The 20,080-nt window shown below is 35.2% G+C and overlaps 1 protein-coding gene across 6 annotated transcripts in view; it reads left to right on the top strand.

Moving 5' to 3' along the window:
- Positions 1-2,250: 2,250 nt before the first annotated feature.
- Positions 2,251-20,080, top strand: part of LARP4 (La ribonucleoprotein 4) — a 36,377-nt gene continuing 18,547 nt past the window's right edge. For 5 of the 6 annotated variants that reach the window (XM_044679605.1, XM_044679603.1, XM_044679604.1 and 2 more), the window contains exons 1-6: positions 2,251-2,377; positions 5,780-5,855; positions 7,047-7,183; positions 7,777-7,880; positions 12,406-12,516; positions 13,111-13,164. In XM_044679605.1, coding sequence (XP_044535540.1) covers positions 2,266-2,377; positions 5,780-5,855; positions 7,047-7,183; positions 7,777-7,880; positions 12,406-12,516; positions 13,111-13,164 — 594 coding nt within the window. In that variant the 5' untranslated portion in view covers positions 2,251-2,265. The remainder of the gene's footprint in view (positions 2,378-5,779; positions 5,856-7,046; positions 7,184-7,776; positions 7,881-12,405; positions 12,517-13,110; positions 13,165-20,080) is intronic. The other variant, XM_044679601.1, reaches the window with a different exon arrangement.

The raw sequence follows: 20,080 nt of genomic DNA, 5'->3' as shown, positions 1-20,080 counted from the left end.
CCTCTCTATCCAGCAGCCCAGTGGCAGTGCTTTCTCCCTCCCCTGTCTGGGATAAGTGTGAGGGTTGCAGTTTGGATACTCGGTCTCTAAGATCTCTAAAAAGGTCACCAGCACTGGTCTAGTGGAATGAGGCAAGAGATGGTCCATAGGGGAAGATAAGCCCAACCAGGCCAATGTGGTGAGCAGATTAAGGACCAGAAAAGTGCTCCTCTTCCTCTCCCCCACCTCCCCCAGTGCTCCCACGCACGCAAAGTGATTCCTTTCATTCTGACTTTACATAGTCCTGCTACATAGTGCTTACTACTACTACTACTACTACTACTACTACTACTACTACTACTACTACTACTACTACTACTACTACTACTACTACTACTACTACTACTACTTTGAATTAAGATTGGATACAAGTGAGTAGAGGGACACATTAAAGGAGTTTTGCTGATACTGAGATAGTTTAATGATTGAAAATAATGGGAATGTTGCAACTAATATTCCCATGAACTTGTAGTTCAAAAGGCCCAGAAAGGAATGATAGAGAGAAGCTATATGAATACCTTTGGCTTGTCAAGCCTCTATACCTTTTGTGTGTTATAGAAAATAAAACTGTCAAGTCACTTTCTTTTGCTTCAAACAGGGTAGGGAAACATAGAAACCATGCAAACTATTAAAAAAGAAAGCCAGATATACTAAAGTTTGGAGAAAATACCTTAATGACTTCTGCCTTTATACTTTCACCCAACTCCAACAAAATGTTTGCTCAACCTCCTGTAGTGTTATATTGGAATGGTTTCTGAACATTTAGATTATGAGGCAGAACAAAGAAACCCTTACAATCTGGATATATTAGAAATGTTAGAAAATTTATAGTCTTATTATGTACTTACCTACAATAAGCTTCGAGATGGTGATAATCCTGCTATCCCCAGAGGCTTCCATTTAATAACATTCAATTATAATAAAACTTTCCCTATATTTAGAACATCTATGACTTTACTATAATTTAAAGTCTCAATATCACTTTAAGGTTGGTATATTGCTGATGTTTTCCAGAACCGAATTTCAAATGCATAAATAGTGTTGGTAGGCTAAACTAAATGTATATATCTTTGGGTGAAAGGTTTAACTTAACAGTTCTAACAAAAAAGGACTTTTTCTTCTTCATAAGTACCCCTTTCCCCCTTGTGCTATATAATATAGTTCACTATTGGGAATTGGGAATAATTGGGAATTATTTTTTAATCCCATACCTTTCTGTCTTGGAGTCAATATTGCTCCAAGACAGAAGAGTGGTAAGGGCTAGGCAATGGGGGACTTGTCCAGGGTCACACGGCTAGGAAGTGTCTGAGGCCTGATTTGAACCTAGGACCTTCTGTCTCTAGCTTGGCTCCCAGTCCACTGAGCTACCCAGCTGCCTCCTGGGAATTGTCTTTAGATTTTTTTTCCACTTTATAATAATATCAAGTTAAGAATGTGCTCCTGATTTTAAAAAATATAGTAATAGGAATACAGGTTTACTCTAGTTTTATTCTAATACCAATATAATGGGAATAGTGTGTGTGTGTGTGTGTGTGTGTGTGTGTGTGTGTGTGTGTGTGTGTGTGTAGTAANGTGTGTGTGTGTGTGTGTGTGTGTGTGTGTGTGTGTGTGTGTGTGTGTGTGAAGTAATGAGTCTTCAGAGTCTAGAATATATCTTTGTATTTACATGTTAGTACAGTACAATCAAAAGTACTGGCTCTGATATTTAGCTGTGTAACCATGAAAAAGATGTCTTAGCCTTTGTTTTCTCATTTTTAAAAGAAAGAAACACTGAATCTTAAAGCAAATTTTAGAAGTTAAATGAATCTGCAAAAATTTGATCCATGATTATTATTTTCTTTGGCACTAGCCATACTTACATTTCTCTAATGGCAGTGGCAAACTCATGTCCAACTTCATTGTGACAACTTTGCTCAGTAAGAAATCCATAAAAGTTTATGTAGAGGGCAGCTGGGTAGCTCAGTGGAGTGAGAGTCAGGCCTAGAGACAGGAGGTCCTAGGTTCAAACCCGGCCTCAGCCACTTCCCAGCTGTGTGACCCTGGGCAAGTCACTTGACCCCCATTGCCCACCCTTACCAATCTTCTACCTATGAGACAATACACCGAAGTACAAGGGTTTAAAAAAAAAGTTTATGTAGGAAAATCTTAATATATCTTTGATATCATTTATTGTTTTATGCAGGTTCCTTGGAAATTCCAGATGACAATTGTAAAGAATATGAAATAATGTATTCATCTTGTGAAGCTTCACAGAGTAACACAGGTGTTGAAGAAGTACTCACAGATGGAATGGTTTTGTCACCAGAGGATCTGAGTTACCAAATTTATGATATATCTGGTAAATACTGTGGTTTCAGAAGCCACTACTCTTCATGGTCTAATACTAGTCATTTTCTAACTAAGTTTTGATGACCTAACCTCTACTTCCTCATTCTTTATACTCTGTAGAACCTTTGTTTGTCTCAGACAGAGGATTTAGTATCACAAATCTGTTATTTTGATTCACTTCTGTGAATTCTCTTAACCATTTCTATTCAGAAAATTAATGTGGTCACATCTTTTTTCTTAGTAATATTATGAAAAGGATTAGTTTTTTCTAATTAACAAAAAGAGTTTTTTAAAATGGACATATTATTCCAAATAAAGCTTTGTCCAGTTATAAAATGAGTGATTCTTGCTTTGCTCAGTATCCCAAGATTAGAGGTATCATGAAATAATGTACAAGCAACTAAAATAAAAACAAATACTGAAATTTTATGATTTTTTTCAAAGCAAAAAGAATTTTTACAACCAAGGGGTAGGCCAGTAATGGCAAACCTTTTAGAGCTCATGTGCCTAAACTGTACCTTCAAGCTGCCGGTGAGCCCCCTGTATTACTCCAGACAGGGAACAGAGAAAGTGGGCTGAGGGGCATGTGAAATTGTCCTCAGGTACAGTGGAGAGGAGGAGGAATGGAACAGCTCCCTCTGGCACACCAGAGTACGTGTGCCGTACCTTTGCCAACACAGGGCTAGACTAAATGAATCACTTGCTGTGTTAACTTGGGCAAATCATTTAATCATTCTGGGCCCATATTTTGGTCTGGAGGAGGTTGGGATGATTACTTAAAATCCCTTCTAAAATGCTGTGATGGAAAGGAAAAATCTTGTGAGTTTTCTAAGGACTAGAGCAGTCACCAAAACATTTTAAATCCCACAGAAATCGGTGCTATTAAAGTATCTGTAAACTGTAGTAGACTTTAATATTCACTTGAAATTACATTAGCCGATTGTGTTTTCATTATAGATTTAATCAGCTTTTTAGTAGATATTGAAGATCATTCTGAGAATTAGAATGCTTTTTACCTCTGGGACTTATAACCATGGACAAATCATTTAACCTTTAAATGCCATAAATAGGTGCCTAGAATTTATCTACTAGATCATAGAAGGATATAAGAAAATGCCTCATTGATGAAAGTATAGATCTTTATTCCCATGTAGAGAACTACATAATAGCAAAAGGAAAATTCCTCTTAGGACTCTGGTCTTTTAAATCTCAGGGAAAGTAGTTTTCTTTGGGTATACAGCTAAATAAGATTTAGAATATAAGTCAATGTGGAAATTATCGAAAATACAACAGTATTTTATACCACTTTTCAAGCACTATGCTAAAAAATATCCTAGGCTATAATGTATTAATAATGGCTTTTTAAAACAGGAAAAGTTCTATTCTGGAGAAATGAATAAAAAAATTTTTTGCTAAACAATTACTATATGCTGAACCTATGCCAAATAATTGGGAGACAAAAAAAAACCAAAATTATGTATACTCCCATGACGCTTACATAATAATAGTTATAATAATAGCAATTTAGATAGATAGATAGACAGACAGACAGACAGACAGACAGACAGATAGATAGTGCTTTAAGGTTTACAAAAATGCTCTACAAAATAGCTCAATTTATCAACAACCCTGAGGAGTATGTACTATCTTGAGCCCCATTTTACAGAGGAGGCAATTACTTGCTCAGGGTCTTTATATTCCATCCTATACCTGGCTCAAAATCTACATGTTGTCTTTGACATTTTTACTCACCTTCACTCCACATATCAACTATCCCACAAGCCTTGTTTCCTACTTGAGAACATCTCTCTAGGCATCTAGCTTCTGCTCTGATATAAATCTTTGCCACTTACGGACTGCTGTAAGACTCCAGTCCATCCTCTATTCACTCTCCTTCCAGGGTGACTTTTCTAACACTCAGTTTAGACCAATTTTGGCAAACCTTTTCAAGGTTGTGTGCTCAAAGTGCAACTTCAAGCTGCTGTGAGCCCCTCGCATTACCCCAGAGAAAAAATGGAGAAAATATTCGCATTGGATGTCTGGACATTGGGCAGGGCATGCAAAATATGTCCTCCTGCACTGTGGAGAGGGGGAACAGAGCAGCCCTCCCTGTACCGTCCCAGGACCCATGCCATAGCTTTGCCAACATGGGGTTAGATCATGTCACTCCCCACTCATCAAAGTCTAATACTTCCCATTACTCTGTGATCAAGTATAAAAATCAATTTTCACTTTTCAAACGCTTCATTTTCAATTCCTCCTCCCTTCCACTTCTTGGCTTTCTTTAAGCATCAAATCTCATATGATACAGACAGCCTTCTAGAAAGGGATGAAGAAAGATAAGTTTTTATATGATCTCCTTTCCCCCACCCCCCCAGGGCTTAGCACATTGCCTCACAGATGATAATCAGCACATTATAAATGCCTATTGATGACCAGAAGGAAAAGAATAAACATTTATGTCCTCCTGATACCATTAGAGATTTCTTAATTAAATGCTTTGATTCCTTGGTGAATAACTTCATCGGTGAAAATTCTACCCTAAGCCACTTGGTGTTTTCTTCCTGTCTCCCCTGCTTGGAGCATTCTCCCAAAATCATAATCATTCAATAACTTCCTTTACCACTGGGAAAAGTATGTGTGTAAATCACTTCTCTGGTGGCTCCATTTATCATACTTCCTATATTAAATACCCCTTTGTGGCTACTGCTTGTGTGCTGTCTCCCCCTGTTCAGTATCAGGGGCCATCTAACCTTTCATTTCTCCAGCACTTGGAGTGTAGTAAATCCTTAATTAATGTTTTAAAATTAATTGATGAGAAAATAATTTTTATAAAGATATTTTATTTTACCAACTACATGTAATAACAAGTTTCTACCTAAGTTTTCTGAAATTATATGATCCAAATTGTCTCCTTTCTTCCCTCTCCCCAGAGTTGGCAAGCAATTTGATCTGCATTATTTATATATTATCATGTAAAAAATATTTCCATATTGTTCAATAAAGTAATTTTTTAAAGGATCAATTGTTTAGGATGTTCATTAAGTTTTAAATGTCATTGTTTCATTTTTTAGGGAAAAGTCATTAGTCATCATAGTATTTGTTATGGTTGCTTTTTTTTTTTTTTTTTTTTTTTTCTTAACCCTTACCTTCCAACTTGAGGTGTCAATACTGTGTATTGGCTTCAAGGCAGAAGAGTAGTAAGGGCTAGGCAATGGGGGTTAAGTGACTTGCCCAGGGACACACAGCTAGGAAGTGTCTGAGGCCAGATTTGAACCTGGGACCTCCTGTCTCTAGGCCTGGCTCTCAATCCACTGAGCCACCCAACTGCCCCCTGGTTGCCTACTTTCTGACAGTTAATCATCCCTAGGTAATTTGACACTAATTTTTTTAATTCTTTACTCCTAAACAGGTGAAGGCAGTTGTACAGTTTCTGTTGAAGATTTAAAGGAATGTCTAAAGAAACAGTTAGAATTCTGCTTTTCAAGGTAATGTGATTATCTTTTTCATTTTTAAGAAAATTGCTGAGTCATTGTAAACAAAATAATAGAAACTAGAGGGGAAAGAAAGATACCTGTTAGAAATTAATTTAAAGGGGAGAGTATAAAAATATATATAACAGCACTTTTTTTGAGATAACAAAGAACTAGAACTTAGGACCTACCCATCAATTAGAAGAGTTAAACATAATATAGTATATGATTATAATGGAATACTGCTGGACAGTAAGAAATGTTAAAACAATTTAGAAAACTCTGAACAAACTTGTATGCACTAATGCAGAATGAAAACAATCTATTTTTTAAAAATTGAGAAAAAAATGGCAATTTTGAAAGACAGATTCTGAGATAATGGTGATAATCCATGAATCCAGAGGACAAGTGGCAACTCCTGATATATTTGCAGAATGAGTCATTTTTATAATTAGCTGAAGGGAGAAATTGGCTTTGCTTGATTATACATGGATTTTTTTTTTCATTGATTGGAAGGTAAGGCAGGGGAATGCATAGTAAGAAAAAATAATTACAAATAAAATAAGAAATGGTTTGTTGGAAGAGGGCACAAAATAAATTCAGAAATGAATGTGATGGCAAAACAAAAGTTATCCAGGATTTTGTTTTGTTTTGTTTTGTTTCTTAAAAATAATTTTTGAAGAAAAAATTATTATCGAGGTAGCTCAGTGGATAGAGAGCCCAGCCTGGATTTGGGAGATCTGAGGTTCAAATATGTCCTTAGACAGTTCTTATTTCTGTGACAGTGAGCAAGCCACTTAGTAATTCCAACTGCCTAGCCCATACCACCCTTCTGTCTTAGAACTAATATTTAGCATTTATTCTAAGATAGAAGGTATGGGTTTGTTTTTAAAAAGAAAGAGTTATTGGTGCCAAAAAAAAAAAAAAAAAACACAGAACTGCTGGGACTCCAGCAGTTTTAGATGCAGATCAATCCTCTCTTCACTGTAGCAATGTGTTTTTCATCTTAATATAATTTTAATTTAAGGGGAACCATTTTGGAATCCCAAATTGATTAATTGGTTAATATGTAAGAGGTGTTTTCCAAAAGTGTCTTCATCCTGTAATTCAGTATTTTTTATAATTTTGTATTTTTTATAAGTAGTAGTATTTTCTATTTAAGAAAAAAGGTGTAGCCATGTCCTCACATTGCTTTAATTCTTTCAGAGAGAATCTATCTAAGGATCTCTACTTGATGTCTCAGATGGACAGTGACCAGTTTATCCCAATTTGGACAGTTGCAAACATGGAAGAAATTAAAAAACTGACCACAGACTTGGATCTTATTCTTGAAGTACTAAGATGTATGTTACCAATTCTATTAAATTGATTGATTGATTGATTTCAAGAATGAAATTTTTGGTTCCACAATTGTCCCAGTTACTGAAAGATAGATAGTGTTCTAGCATACTGCATGCACACACACACACACACAGAGTTTTATTTTCATTTACCAGTAACATTTAATTGTGCTGACCACACCACATAAAACTTTGTTACATTTCTTTTGCTCAAACTCTTAGTAAGTATTTTGGACATAATTTTTAATATTGTCAAATGGAGTTAAATTTTCTTAGGGGGATATCTCTTTTAGTTCAAAGTTAAGTGTGTAATACAAATTTTTTTATACAAATGACAAATTCTATTTGTTACTAACATCTTACTGATTATGAAAAGGAAAGTCTCTTATGGTTTTTCATTATATTATATGAAAATCTCAGACTTGTATCATTAAGTAGCCACTTAGATGTATGACTTTTCATGAATAGTGCCCACAGCATCATAATTTATATTCACTTTAAACTTTGCTTCTACAAATAATTATTTTGATTTCTGATTAATGGAGTGCTGTGATATATCCCTTATTTTCACTGACAACTTTTTAATTCTTTTTTAGCCTCACCAATGGTTCAAGTTGATGAGAAGGGAGAAAAAGTGAGACCAAATCATAAACGATGTATCATCATCCTTCGAGAAATCCCCGAAACTACACCAATAGAGGTAAATGATGGAGGATTGATAGAATTGTTGAAAAAAAGTTTTGGAGTGGTTTTTTTATTTTTGTTGATTTGGTTTTTTAGTAGCTACAAAAGCAAAATATACATAAACAAGTTGATTACCATGAATATATAAATATTTCCCCATCAGATTCTGGAATACTAGCCATATTTTGCATCTTAGAAAAATGGTAGCAAAATTGTCATGGGAAGCCACACGACTATGTTGTCTAGGTCAAGTACAAATTTGTTTTCTAATCTCAATCATGTCTTCAGAGTTACTTACAAAGAGCAATCTTTTCATTTCTCTCTAATTGATTCCTTGTCTGATTCTCTCTATCACTTTCTACATATCATATTCCAAACCTCTTCCCTCAAGCTTCCCATAATCCCTCATATTCCCACTCTTAGCTTAGTCTCTTACCACTTAATTTGCTGAACTATTGATGCCTTTCATGATGAACTCTTATTAAATACCATTGATATCATTCTCTACTTGTTCCTCCTTTGCACCAGTCTTTGAAAGGGAGGTAACCTTTTTTCTACCAAGAGCATCCTCTATATATGCCTTTGATCTTATCTCCCCCACCCCTTTTAGCATATTGTCCCCTCTATCATCCTTTCTCTTTCTAATCTTGATTCTCTTTTTATCTACTTATTTTTTTCTTCTCCCATTATATATACTCAGGTCTCACCCCTTTCCTTTAAAAAAAAAAAAACCAATTTCCCCTTCACTTTCCTTTGTTTGTCTTTTCTCTCTTTATCACTCCAGATTCCTAGGAAAAGGCTATCAACTCCTATTCCTCTACTAAGCTTTCATTCCTCAACTTTTGATAGTCTGAAACTTCTCTCTTCAAAGTAGCAACAATTTATTAATTGTCAAATCTGATAGCCTTTTTTCAATTTTCTTTTGCATTGACCTCTCTATTACATTTGTGTATACCGAGTTTTGAAGAAACTGCTTCTGACTGGTTTTCATCCTACTTTGCTAACCTCTCTTTGCTGAATTATCATCCATATGTCCCCTCACTGTAGGAATTTCTGAAATTTTCACCATGCCCATTTTCAAAAAATATCTTTTCTTTTATCCTGAGTAAGTAGCATGCATTATCAGTGCTCCAGAATCATGATTGATCAGTCTTTCAAATAAGTGGGGAAAAGAGAAGTGGGACAAGTTGTAAAATGCTTTATTAGGCAAACTGAGGAATAACACCAATGCCAACTATTCCTACTACATAAATTAATTTTAATTTAGGAAAGTAATTGTAATAACAGGTAAAATAGGAGACAGCTGATTTAGTGGATAGAGAACCAGACCTAGAGACAGGGAGTTCTGGGTTCAAATGTGGCCTCAGACACTTCTTAGCTGTGTAACCCTGGACAAGTCACTTAACCCCCATTGCCTAGCCCTTACCATTCTTCTGCCTTAGAACCAATACAAAGTATTGATTCTAAGACTGAAGATGAGGGTTTTTTAAAAAATAAATGAATGAATAATATAGGTAAAATGCCAGAGAAATAGACTTTTGTGTGTTTGCATTAAATTGGAAAAGAAATAATTTAAAACCACTTGTCTTGAGATGCTCACCCATATGAACTAGTCATGAAATAAATACTAGTTTTAAAAAATTTGCTTAAATTTTCTCAATCTTGTTTTCTTTGGTTAAAGAGGGTACACATTTTAAAAGTCTTCTAAATTGATCCTTTTAATTGACAGCATTAATTAGTTGCCACTGTTCAAGCCAACATTGTCTTTATTAATCTAGTGGTTTTTTTTTATAGTCATCCTTCGATTTTGTGCCCTCTCAGCCAAGGTCAATATTGTCCATGTTTGCTTTTTAAACTGTATTCTTAAATTGAATCCTTGTGCATGGAATCCATTTGTAGCCAACTTAGCTGCTATAAGGGCTGCTTGGCAGAAGAGGCCATATATAGTAACTGTCTACCCCCAAGGAAGGAAAGAAAAGAGATGAAGTGGGATGTAAGGAAGAATGACTTAATGAACAGGAGAACTAAAACTATTACTAAAACCTTACACTAGTCTATCGAATCATATTGGGTTTTTACACTGTGCACTAGTGAGATTTTCCCAACATACTAGAATTCTGGGACATTTGAAAAGCCTTATCAGTTGCTTTCATCTAAGTTCTATATGACAATTTAATTAAAGTGCCTTGTTCTGATTTCCAAGCTTTCATTAATTAGGAAAATTCATTAGTTCTTAAAATATTTCTAGTCTTTCCTTACAGAAGTTTTGGGATATAATTTTATGTAAACTTTCTATACCAGAAATTACATAAATTTAAATTATTTCATTTTTAATTATGAGTTCAGATTTTGGTTGCTATTTTCCTATAGCATCTGGATGTTGTCCTCATTTCATCCCCTTTAAATTTTCATGTTCTTGTTATAATCTGTTCTATCTGTGGTAAACATTTTCCCTGCCTGGGGAAGAGCCCTGGATTTAGAATCAGGATGTGTTATACTACTTTGGGTTTCTTATTTTCTTCCTTGTAAAAATGTTGAGGTTAGACTAGATAATCTTTAAGATCCCTCTAATTCCAAGGTCTTTGACTGCAATATGGTTGATTTTTCATATAATAAGAACTAACCCAGTATTCCTTTAACCAGTATTTAATAAGCACCTATTGAATGCAGAGTCACTGAATAATTTAGCTATTGGAGAAAGATAGTATCCTCATGGTGATATTAATTATGTCGTTGTGTGCTCCATTAAGAGCTGGAAACTTTTCAAGTGAATTCTGCCTTGCCCCTTGGGTTGTAGTTTATCTCTTTCTCAAAATTGACTCAGAATTGTCTGTCAAAACAATGTCATTAGGAGTTGGAGGTTAAAGCAATATAGCATAATACTCAGTAATAGGTAAAAATCAACAGGAAGATATAGGGGGTGCTCTTTTCTAAATTTGGGTTGGTTTTTATAAAGTAGTTGCTTGTTTTGTTCTCAGAGCCCTGACTTGAATATTCTTTTTTTTTAATATTCATATTATATTAGTCTAGAGGTCGATTATCATTTATTGTCCCTCCTAGATAAATTAAAAACCATGAATTTTTTTTTAATACTAGAACTACTAACCTATATTAGTTGCCGAAGAAATTCACATCTTAAACACCTTTATCACTTCACAAATTGGCATGGGAGTATGTTTTTAGATGATAAATACAAATTCTTAGCTTACATAAATTTGCATTCTACAATTTCAACTTCTCAACTGGTTGGTAGCAAGCATGGCAGAGGCTGCAGTGCAGGTTCATCCCTATGCTAGGGGTTCTCCACTCCAGGCACTGAAGTAGCTCACAGCTTCCAGGGCCACAGGCACCAAAGACACTCTAGCCATAGAGGCCTCAGAGCCAAAGAACCATGTGGAGTCCTAAGAGGAGAAGAGGAGGTATGTGGAATAGTCCACTTCATGTTAAGTGAATAGTGTTTGTGATTAAAATTTTATCTAGGGTTCTGAAGCTATAAAAAGGTTGAAAAGATTCAGTATTACAATTAGTAGCTAAAAGGATCGCTTAGCCGGGTTAGGTTCTTGATGTTCTATCATTTATCTCTTGATGTGGCTAAGTTGGTTCAAAAGTACCACCCCTGCCCTTATTCTGATAGTTTCTCTTTTCAGGGATATTATTACATGTTTATGTAGATAATTGAAGTTTTTTTGTTTTTATTATGGGTTTATAGTAGGAATGAAGATAGTCAGGCAAGACCTTTATTTGAATCTCACTATTAGCATAAGCAGGTCATACTTCTAAGACTTAAATGGGGGTAATGCCACTGGGATCTCTTCTAGCTCTCTCATTTTACAGATGAGGATACTGGAGCTCAGAAATGTTAATGTGACTTACCCAAGGTAATACAGGTAACACAGTAAGTACAGAAGTGGGAATTGAACCTGGGTCCCCTAACTCTAAATCCATTGTTCTTAAATGAGAATGTATTTTATCCTCTCTTTTTAGAATGTTAAGTTCTTTCAGAGTAGGGACTGCCTTATTTTATCATATTTTTATTTTTGTATTTATTTGTATTGTATATTTTTATCCCAGACACCTGGCATGTAGGAAGTGCTTAAGAAAATGCTCTACCTAGCTAAAGGACATTGTAATAGGGATATGCTGGAGGGCAACTACAACCATCTCATAAGAACCAATTGTTAAATTTTCATTATGACTATGTCTCAAGAAAATCATGGCTTGATTTATTGTTTCTTGATTATCTAGATATAAATGATGAAAACATTAACATTTCAGAGTAAATTTTAAAGTGTGACATTTTGAATTTTTCCCCCCTTTGGAGAGCTGATTACCAGTACATCACTGCTTGTAACCATTAAAGAACTGTAAATATCTGCTATGATTATTTGAAAGAAGCTCTTTACCAAATTTTTTCTAACCCTGCATATGAAATTACATTTGGTAATTGGTATTGGGTTTTTAATTTATAATCTGAATCGTCGTATTTGGTTGAATTTCTGTATGTCCTTTAGAGATAATTGGGTTTTCCACTTGTATTTAAGGAAGTTAAGGCACTCTTCAAAAATGAAAACTGTCCCAAAGTGATAAGCTGTGAGTTTGCGCACAATAGCAGCTGGTATGTTACATTCCAGTCCGATACAGATGCACAGCAGGTAAGGAAATTGTTTTTAGTATTGCTTCAAATGGCCATCTATTCTTTTACCTTTATGTTCTGACTCTTTAGGAGGCTTTTCGTTTCTGTTTTCTTAATTTTTTTCCCCTAAAACTCAATTAAAAGTTTTTTGAATATACACAATTAATAGCTTTAGTTAAAATTAAAACTAAGAGATTGATTGGGATGCCTGGTCCTCATAGTTCAGTATTTATTTTGGGTTTGGGGTTATAAGTGGTTAGTCTTATTCTTTTTAGTATTCATGACCCTGACCACTTGCAAGATTTAGGCATTTGAAATCATCCATGATTTTTTTAATATCTCTCCTCAGAAGTCAGTTTATGTAGTTAGTCTGCATGACTTGATGATTTGCCTAAGTATTTGCTTTCATCTAGGTTAGAGAATAAGTGGTTCATGTTTCACTTTTTACTTTACTCATCTTTTAACTAATGATTGCTGTCAGAGTTGAGGAGGGTAGCATAGCATCATTTGCCTTTTGTTTTCTTTTGGAAATGTTGGCTAGTAACCTATGTAATTTTTATTGATTTCTTTTCGATGTAATGCTGAAGAATTTTTATAATATGCTTTCTTGCAGGCTTTTAGATATTTGAGGGAAGAAGTTAAAACTTTTCAGGGCAAGCCAATCATGGTAAGAAATATTTTATTGAGTAGAGAATTATCACTGTAAGGCATTATTGGTATTTCCTTAGAAAGAAAAGCCCAGTTAGCATTCAAACTATGGTTTAGTGTGTACTAAAACTGCATTAATTAGTGCAAAATTAGTGGTGTATTTGCTGATAATTTCTAAGAGCAGAATCCTATGCCATCTAAACCATTATACACACCCAACAAATCAGTGTCCTGTTGTTTTTTTATTACATGTAATTTTTTTACATCTGTGTTATACATATATTATTATGCAAAATATTTCCATATTGTTCATTTTTGTGAGCAATTTTAAAACCAAATCCAAAACATAAACCCAAATAAAAAAGTGTAAAATCATATCCTTTCATATGCATTCTTACTCCCAGCAGTTCTTTCCCTGGAGATGAATGGCTTTCTTTGTCATAAATCCCTCAGAATTGTCCTGGATTGTTGTATTGTTGTTAATAGCTAAGTCTATGACAATTGATTATTCTACAGTATTACTGTGTTTTCCTGGTTCTGCTTATTTTACTCTGCTTTAGTTCATGTCAGTTAAGCAGGTCTTTCCAGCTCTTTCTGAAATCATCCTGTTCATCGTTCCTTACAGCACAATACTATTCCATCACTATCATATGCCACAATTTGTTCAGCCATTTCCCAATTAATGGACATCCCTTTAATTTCTAGTTCTTTGCCACCACAAAAAAAGCAACTATAAATATTTTTGTACAAATAGATCTTCTCCTCCCTAGCCCTCCACCTCCACCAACCCCTCCCACCCCCCCTTTGATCCTAGTTACTGGATCAAAGGATATACATTGTTTTATAACCTGTTGGGCATATTTTAAAATTGCCTTCCAGAATGGTTGAATCAGTTCACAGTTCCACCAGCATTGTATTAGTGTCCCAATTTTGCCATATCACCTCCAACATTTATCATTTGTCAGAGTTTGCATTTCTCTAATCAAGAAGGATTTGGAACATTTTTTCATGATTATTGATAGCTTTGATTTCTTCATCTGAAAATTACTTATTCATATCCTTTGACCATTTGTCATTTGGAGAATGTCTTAATGAACTAGTTTTAAATGAGATATTAGGTTTCCAGGAAAAAAGAATTTTTTTTTTTAAACCCTTAACTTCTGTGTATTGACTCTCTGGTGGAAGTGTGGTAAGGGTGGGCAATGGGGGTCAAGTGACTTGCCCAGGGTCACACAGCTGGGAAGTGTCTGAGGCCGGATTTGAACCTAGGACCTCCCATCTCTAGGCCTGACTCTCAATCCACTGAGCTACCCAGCTGCCCCCAAAAAAAGAATTGTTTTAGAAGCATCCAGATTAACTAAAATTCTACAATTTAGAGTGTAAACAAAACAACAAAAGAGTGGCAAGGAAGATCAAAGCACTTTCAAGTTCTAAGTAATCTTAGAAGTTTTTATTTATCAATGATGCATTTTGCAAATTAAAAAAAAACAAACAAAACTATCTGGTAAAAAAATTTTTTTCTTTTTTAAACCTAGACCTTCTATCTTAGAATCAATATTAGGTATTGGTTTTAAAACATGATATGGACTAAGGCAGTGATGGCGAACCTTTTAGAGGGGCAGGTGAAAAATGCCTTTAGGAGACAGGGAGGGGAGGAGCTTCACCCTGCATCCCTCTGGGTTAGTAATGATCTCCAGTGAACAGTATGTGATCCCAAGAGAGGGCTCTAAGTGCACCCTCTGGCACACATGCCATAGCTTTGCCACCACAGAACTAGGCAATTGAGGTTTAGTGGCTTGCCCACAGTCACACAGCCAATCATATCAGATTTGAACCCAGGACCTTCTCTCTCTAGGTCTGGAATAGAAGTCAGTAGATTTTAAGTTCCAGTTTAACCCTGCTTCATTAATAACATTGATTTCCTGGGCCTCAGTTTCCACATCTGTACCAGATAGTTCCTATTGTGCCTTTCTTCTCCAAGATGGCGAGATCTTAGGTGAGAGATTTATGTAAGTGATTTTTCTAGGCCCACTGCCCAAGGCCAGGAAATTAGGAATATCTAGTCATAGGCTTACAGCCTCAACTGGTTATATTCCCTCAATTTTAATGATCTACTGCAACCAGTTAATCTACCTAACAGTAAGATTATCTTTTACAAAAGAATATTTACTTCAGAGATATAGCCTATATTCAGGCTATGTTTATATTCAAAGTATTCCTCCACTTCAATACACCTGCTTTTCATAGATATAAACCATTTGATCTCTTTTAAAATGTTTGTTTTTAAATTGCACATCCATATCATTGATTTTTTTTTCTCTTTTCTTAATGAAAAATTTATAAACATAAAATTTCCCATAAGGACTGCATTAATTACATTACATAAATATGTTGTCTTTTTGGTTATTAAAATTTCTGTTGCTTGCGTGATTTTTGTTTGTTTGTTTCACCAATTCTTTCTTCAAAGGCCTCTCCTTTACTGAATACACTTTTATTGCATTATGATCAGTAACAGATTTGTTTAATATTTCTACTCTTTTGCATTTTTATGAGTTTTGTTACGATTAAAAATGATAAAGACTGATATAATAATATAAATTAGTAGTTTAATTAAAGCCATGGCCATGCTGGTAAAATCATTAGACCACGCGCCGGTAAGAATTCAAAACTGCCGCCCCAGCCATTATTGTTACCTCTGTGCGCTCAGGTAGCTAAAGAGAGCTTACTTTCGATTCTCCTCCCATTTAAACTGTTCTCTGCGTGGTGACGCAGGCATTCCCACGCCCAAAGAACCAGAACCGGAAACCTTTTGGACCATGGGAAATGTAGTTTGATAGTTCCCACGTGTCCATAGAAAATATATATATACTTTTAAATGGCATTTCCCAAATTTCAATTAACATTTCCCCCTGAGGTCCAGCAAAAAAAAAGGTTAGCCCTTTTTCTTCGCTGGACCTGTAAAAATAGATAACTTCTAAAATTTTAGGAATTTGGGGGATAAAAGAAATAGATAAACAAATGGATAAAACTAGCCACATTGACAATAAACCAATTTGGGGGCAGTCCCCTATTGGTATATTAGTATACAATTAAAACAATATACAACTCAATTTCCACTCCCCATAGTTCAATCAACTGCACCCCAAAGTTCAAATTTGGTCTTCATGGTACAGTGAAGGCTTTTCAGGCATCTTCATGGTGTCTTCACCAAACAGGTTCGTAGTCTGGATTCTGGGGAGATGGCAAGATTCTCATCCTGAAATTATTCTCAAAAGAATTTAAACTAAACATTATAGATTACAAAACATACATTTTCTTCTGAGAATTATACATTTACCCCCCTGAAATTAGTCCTAAAAGAGTTAAATATACATATATTTTGACATTATCGAAAATTTAAAAAACTTAACATATATCCCATCCCCCTGAGGGAAATTCTAAACACACCTTTTTTCCTTAAAAAGGGTACCTCAGGTCTGCTAAGGATGAGCGGCTGAGTCCCGGGGGTTGTATGAAATCAATTGGCAAAATACAAAGAATAAAATTCAAGAAAAAAGAAGAAAAAAATTAACTTGTGAATGAAATGTAAAATGTGAAAAAAATGTAGACCTTTGAATCAAGGCGTAATTAAAGTGAATTCAGCAGTTCGCAATTACCCATTCAGGGCCAGGACCCAAGGGAAAGGGCTCTCTCTGATCTGATTTACCATCAGCTTTTCAGGAAAGTGAGCCAAATAAATAACCAATCTTAGGTGCTGGCCTAGGAATCTAAGTTGAGGGCACCCACGTCCTCTAAAGTTTTAGAAAAGACTGGGACTCCAGGACTCAAACCCCAATTTCCAAGCCCTAAAGTATTGGCATAGAACTCTGCAATCCGTGCAGATCTTTTAGTCAAGTCTCTGACCATGTGCTTTCTTAGCACTATTAACGGCTTTATGTTCCTTTCTGGAATCAGAGAGGTATTTAAATCACAGTCCTATAGGCTCAGGTATTTGCATTATGGTTATTTCGCTGTAGAATCAGAAAAAAGGATAAATAATGATTATATATGTACTTCTATTACAAGATAAGAAAAAGGGAAAATCAATTGCTCTAATTAAAAAAATGTTTTAAAAATCAAAAATATATGTATAGCTTAGAACTAGAAGGGTTTTGTTACCCAAAAATGAGATTTTCATTCTGTGAGTGTAAATGGATCTTACAAATAGCAGATTCACAATGCACATTCAAATAGAGTACCATTATTTCCAATAGCACATTTTAAAACAATAAACAATGATGTTTAAAAAATCATATACTTGTTACAACTTGTAAACCTTGGCTAAGAGTTTCTCAACAAATTCTGTTATTGCTACCATAGCAAAATCTTATATTTAAAAAAAGAAACCTTCTGGTCTAAATTATCCTCAGATAAGAATATGCAGGAGCTCCTTGGCTTCCTGTTTTTAAAAAAATCCTGGGTAGGAAATGCTTCTACCCATTTAAGGCAATAATTTCTCTTATAATAAAACATAAGCTTTATCCTTTAAGACAACAATTCCTAAGGATTTAAAGTAAAAGTTAAAAGACCTCTTGTAAAATTACAAGTTAATTCTCAAAGCATGGAAACTTCAAGGTTCTTTAAATTACCAGGACCGAATAAATTTTAAAAAACATGTGCTCTATAAATCCAGTAAAAAAAATCAGATCAACAAGCTGGTCAAAACCTCTTACCAGTTCTAATAGATTTTTTTCATTATTTGGGAGTTACAATAAAATCATAACAGAATTAATCTAGCAGCCACAAACTTCATTAACTTAAAATGATTCAGTGCAATAGGAAAATCAACAAAATAAGCAAGATTAATTTACAAAACTAATCAGCAAGATACAGTAAGATACAGTCTCTTTAAAACAGAAATAAAACACATTCAGTTCCGAGGTTTAAAAGTTCAAAGTTCTGAGCAGGTATGGAGGTGAATAGGCCATGCGGCCTGATTAAGGGTAATCCCTAGTTCAAGGTTCAGACGCTAGGTCCACGTGCGTGGGGTCATGGGCTCGGGGCTAGAGAAAAACTTAGGTCACTTTTGTAGAAAATACCCACGTGTAGAGCTTGTGTGGGTGGGGGGTGTCTAAATCAGGTCTTTAGAGAAACACTTAGAGGGCTAGAATTAGGAAGAAAGGGGAATATACTTCCCAAATTCTTTAGCAGTAGCTCGGCAAGTCAGGGCGGGGGTCTCTTCTTAGAAATCTCAGGATTTTGGATCCACAGAAATAGTCTGCACTGGCAGCAGTAAAATCGGCAAAGATCACAGGCACTGGGCACTGGCAGGAAGCGAGGTGCGGCAGGAATGGAGTCAGGAGATCAGCAGCGAGACGAAACTGGCTGGGCACTGGTGTTTTTTTGTGTCTGCAAGGGCCACCAGGCCTGGGGCATTGAGCAAAATAATTCTCAGCCCAACGGCAATTAAAGCCATTGTCTCTCTTCCCCATAAAACAGCCTCTAGGCTGGGGAAAATCAGGAGAGGACTGGGCGAGGGAAAAGATCATTTCTGAGACTCTGGGTCCCAGAGCCGCATGGCTTTTTCTTAGGCTATCTAGAAAATTTAGAGTTCAAATTTCGACCTTCTGGTTTGCCAAATTGTTATAATTAAAAATGATAAAGACTGATATGATAATATAAATTAGTAGTTTAATTAAAACCATGGCCATGCTGGTAAAATCATTAGACCACGCGCCGGTAAGAATTCAAAACTGCCGCCCCAGCCATTATTGTTACCTCTGTGCGCTCAGGTAGCTAAAGAGAGCTTACTTTCGATTCTCCTCCCATTTAAACTGTTCTCTGCGTGGTGACACAGGCATTCCCACGCCCAAAGAACCGGAACTGGAAACCCGTTGGACCATGGGAAATGTAGTTTGATAGTTCCCACGTGTCCATAGAAAATATATATATATATATATACTTTTAAATGGCATTTCCCAAATTTCAATTAACAGTTTTTTAATAAAAAAAATAACACATTTCACAGAAGAGAATAATGTAAACTCCCATTTTGTTCCCATTCAATAGTTGCCAGAATTCTTTAATTACCTTAAAATTTCTTTATAATCTTTAGTTTTTCTGAAATTTTATTTAGAACCTCCTTTTTTGTTTATCGCTTTTATTAGATTTTCTAGGCCTAAAAGCCATGTCTCCTGTCATTATAGTTTTACTGTCCTTTTTTCCCCCTATAATTCAATTAATTTTTCCCTTAAATATTTAGATGCTAGTTATGAAGTAATGCTATATATTAATTATCCATGGCACTTACATTATTTCCTTGATTGTGTTTGTTTTTGCTTTAGTCTTGTCTGAAGTAATTGCCACTCTTGGTTTGGAGGTTTTAGTTTTTTCTGTTACTGTTTGGTTTGGTTTGGTTTGGTTTGGTTTATTGAGTTCATCTGAAGCATAAGATTCTGTGTTCCTTCTCATTTTAAGTCTTTCTGAATCTTGAAATGTTCAAGATTGGCCCCAGGGAAGAGATGAGAAAATATACCTCCTTCTTTTCTTTGTGGAGGCAACAGTGAGAGATTATGGAGTATTGAATATTGCATATAATTGTCAGATTCAGTTGATGAACTGCTTTTTTTCTCTTTTGTTCTGTAATTGCTAGGGGAGAGAAGTAATTTAAGTGAAATTGATTTTTGAGGCAATTGTATATTAGGTTATTGGCTTACCCTGAGATTTAAATAATTACTAACTATTCACATTCAAAAAGTACAGCTTAATTTTAATTTAACTGCCTTGTATTTATTCTATACTCATACATGTTTGTTGCTGAGTTGTTTCAGTTGTATCCAACTCTTTGGGGACCCCGTTTTAGGGAATGGTTTGCCATTTCCTTCTCTAGCTCATTTTGAATATGAGGAAATCAAAGCAAGCAGGATTGAGTGACTTGTCCAGTGTCATATAGCTAG

Source organism: Gracilinanus agilis, chromosome 5 (assembly GCF_016433145.1).
Source record: "Gracilinanus agilis isolate LMUSP501 chromosome 5, AgileGrace, whole genome shotgun sequence".
Lineage (NCBI taxonomy): Eukaryota > Metazoa > Chordata > Mammalia > Didelphimorphia > Didelphidae > Gracilinanus > Gracilinanus agilis.
Note: the sequence above shows the minus strand (reverse complement) of the source record. Positions and strands in the feature narration are given on the sequence as shown.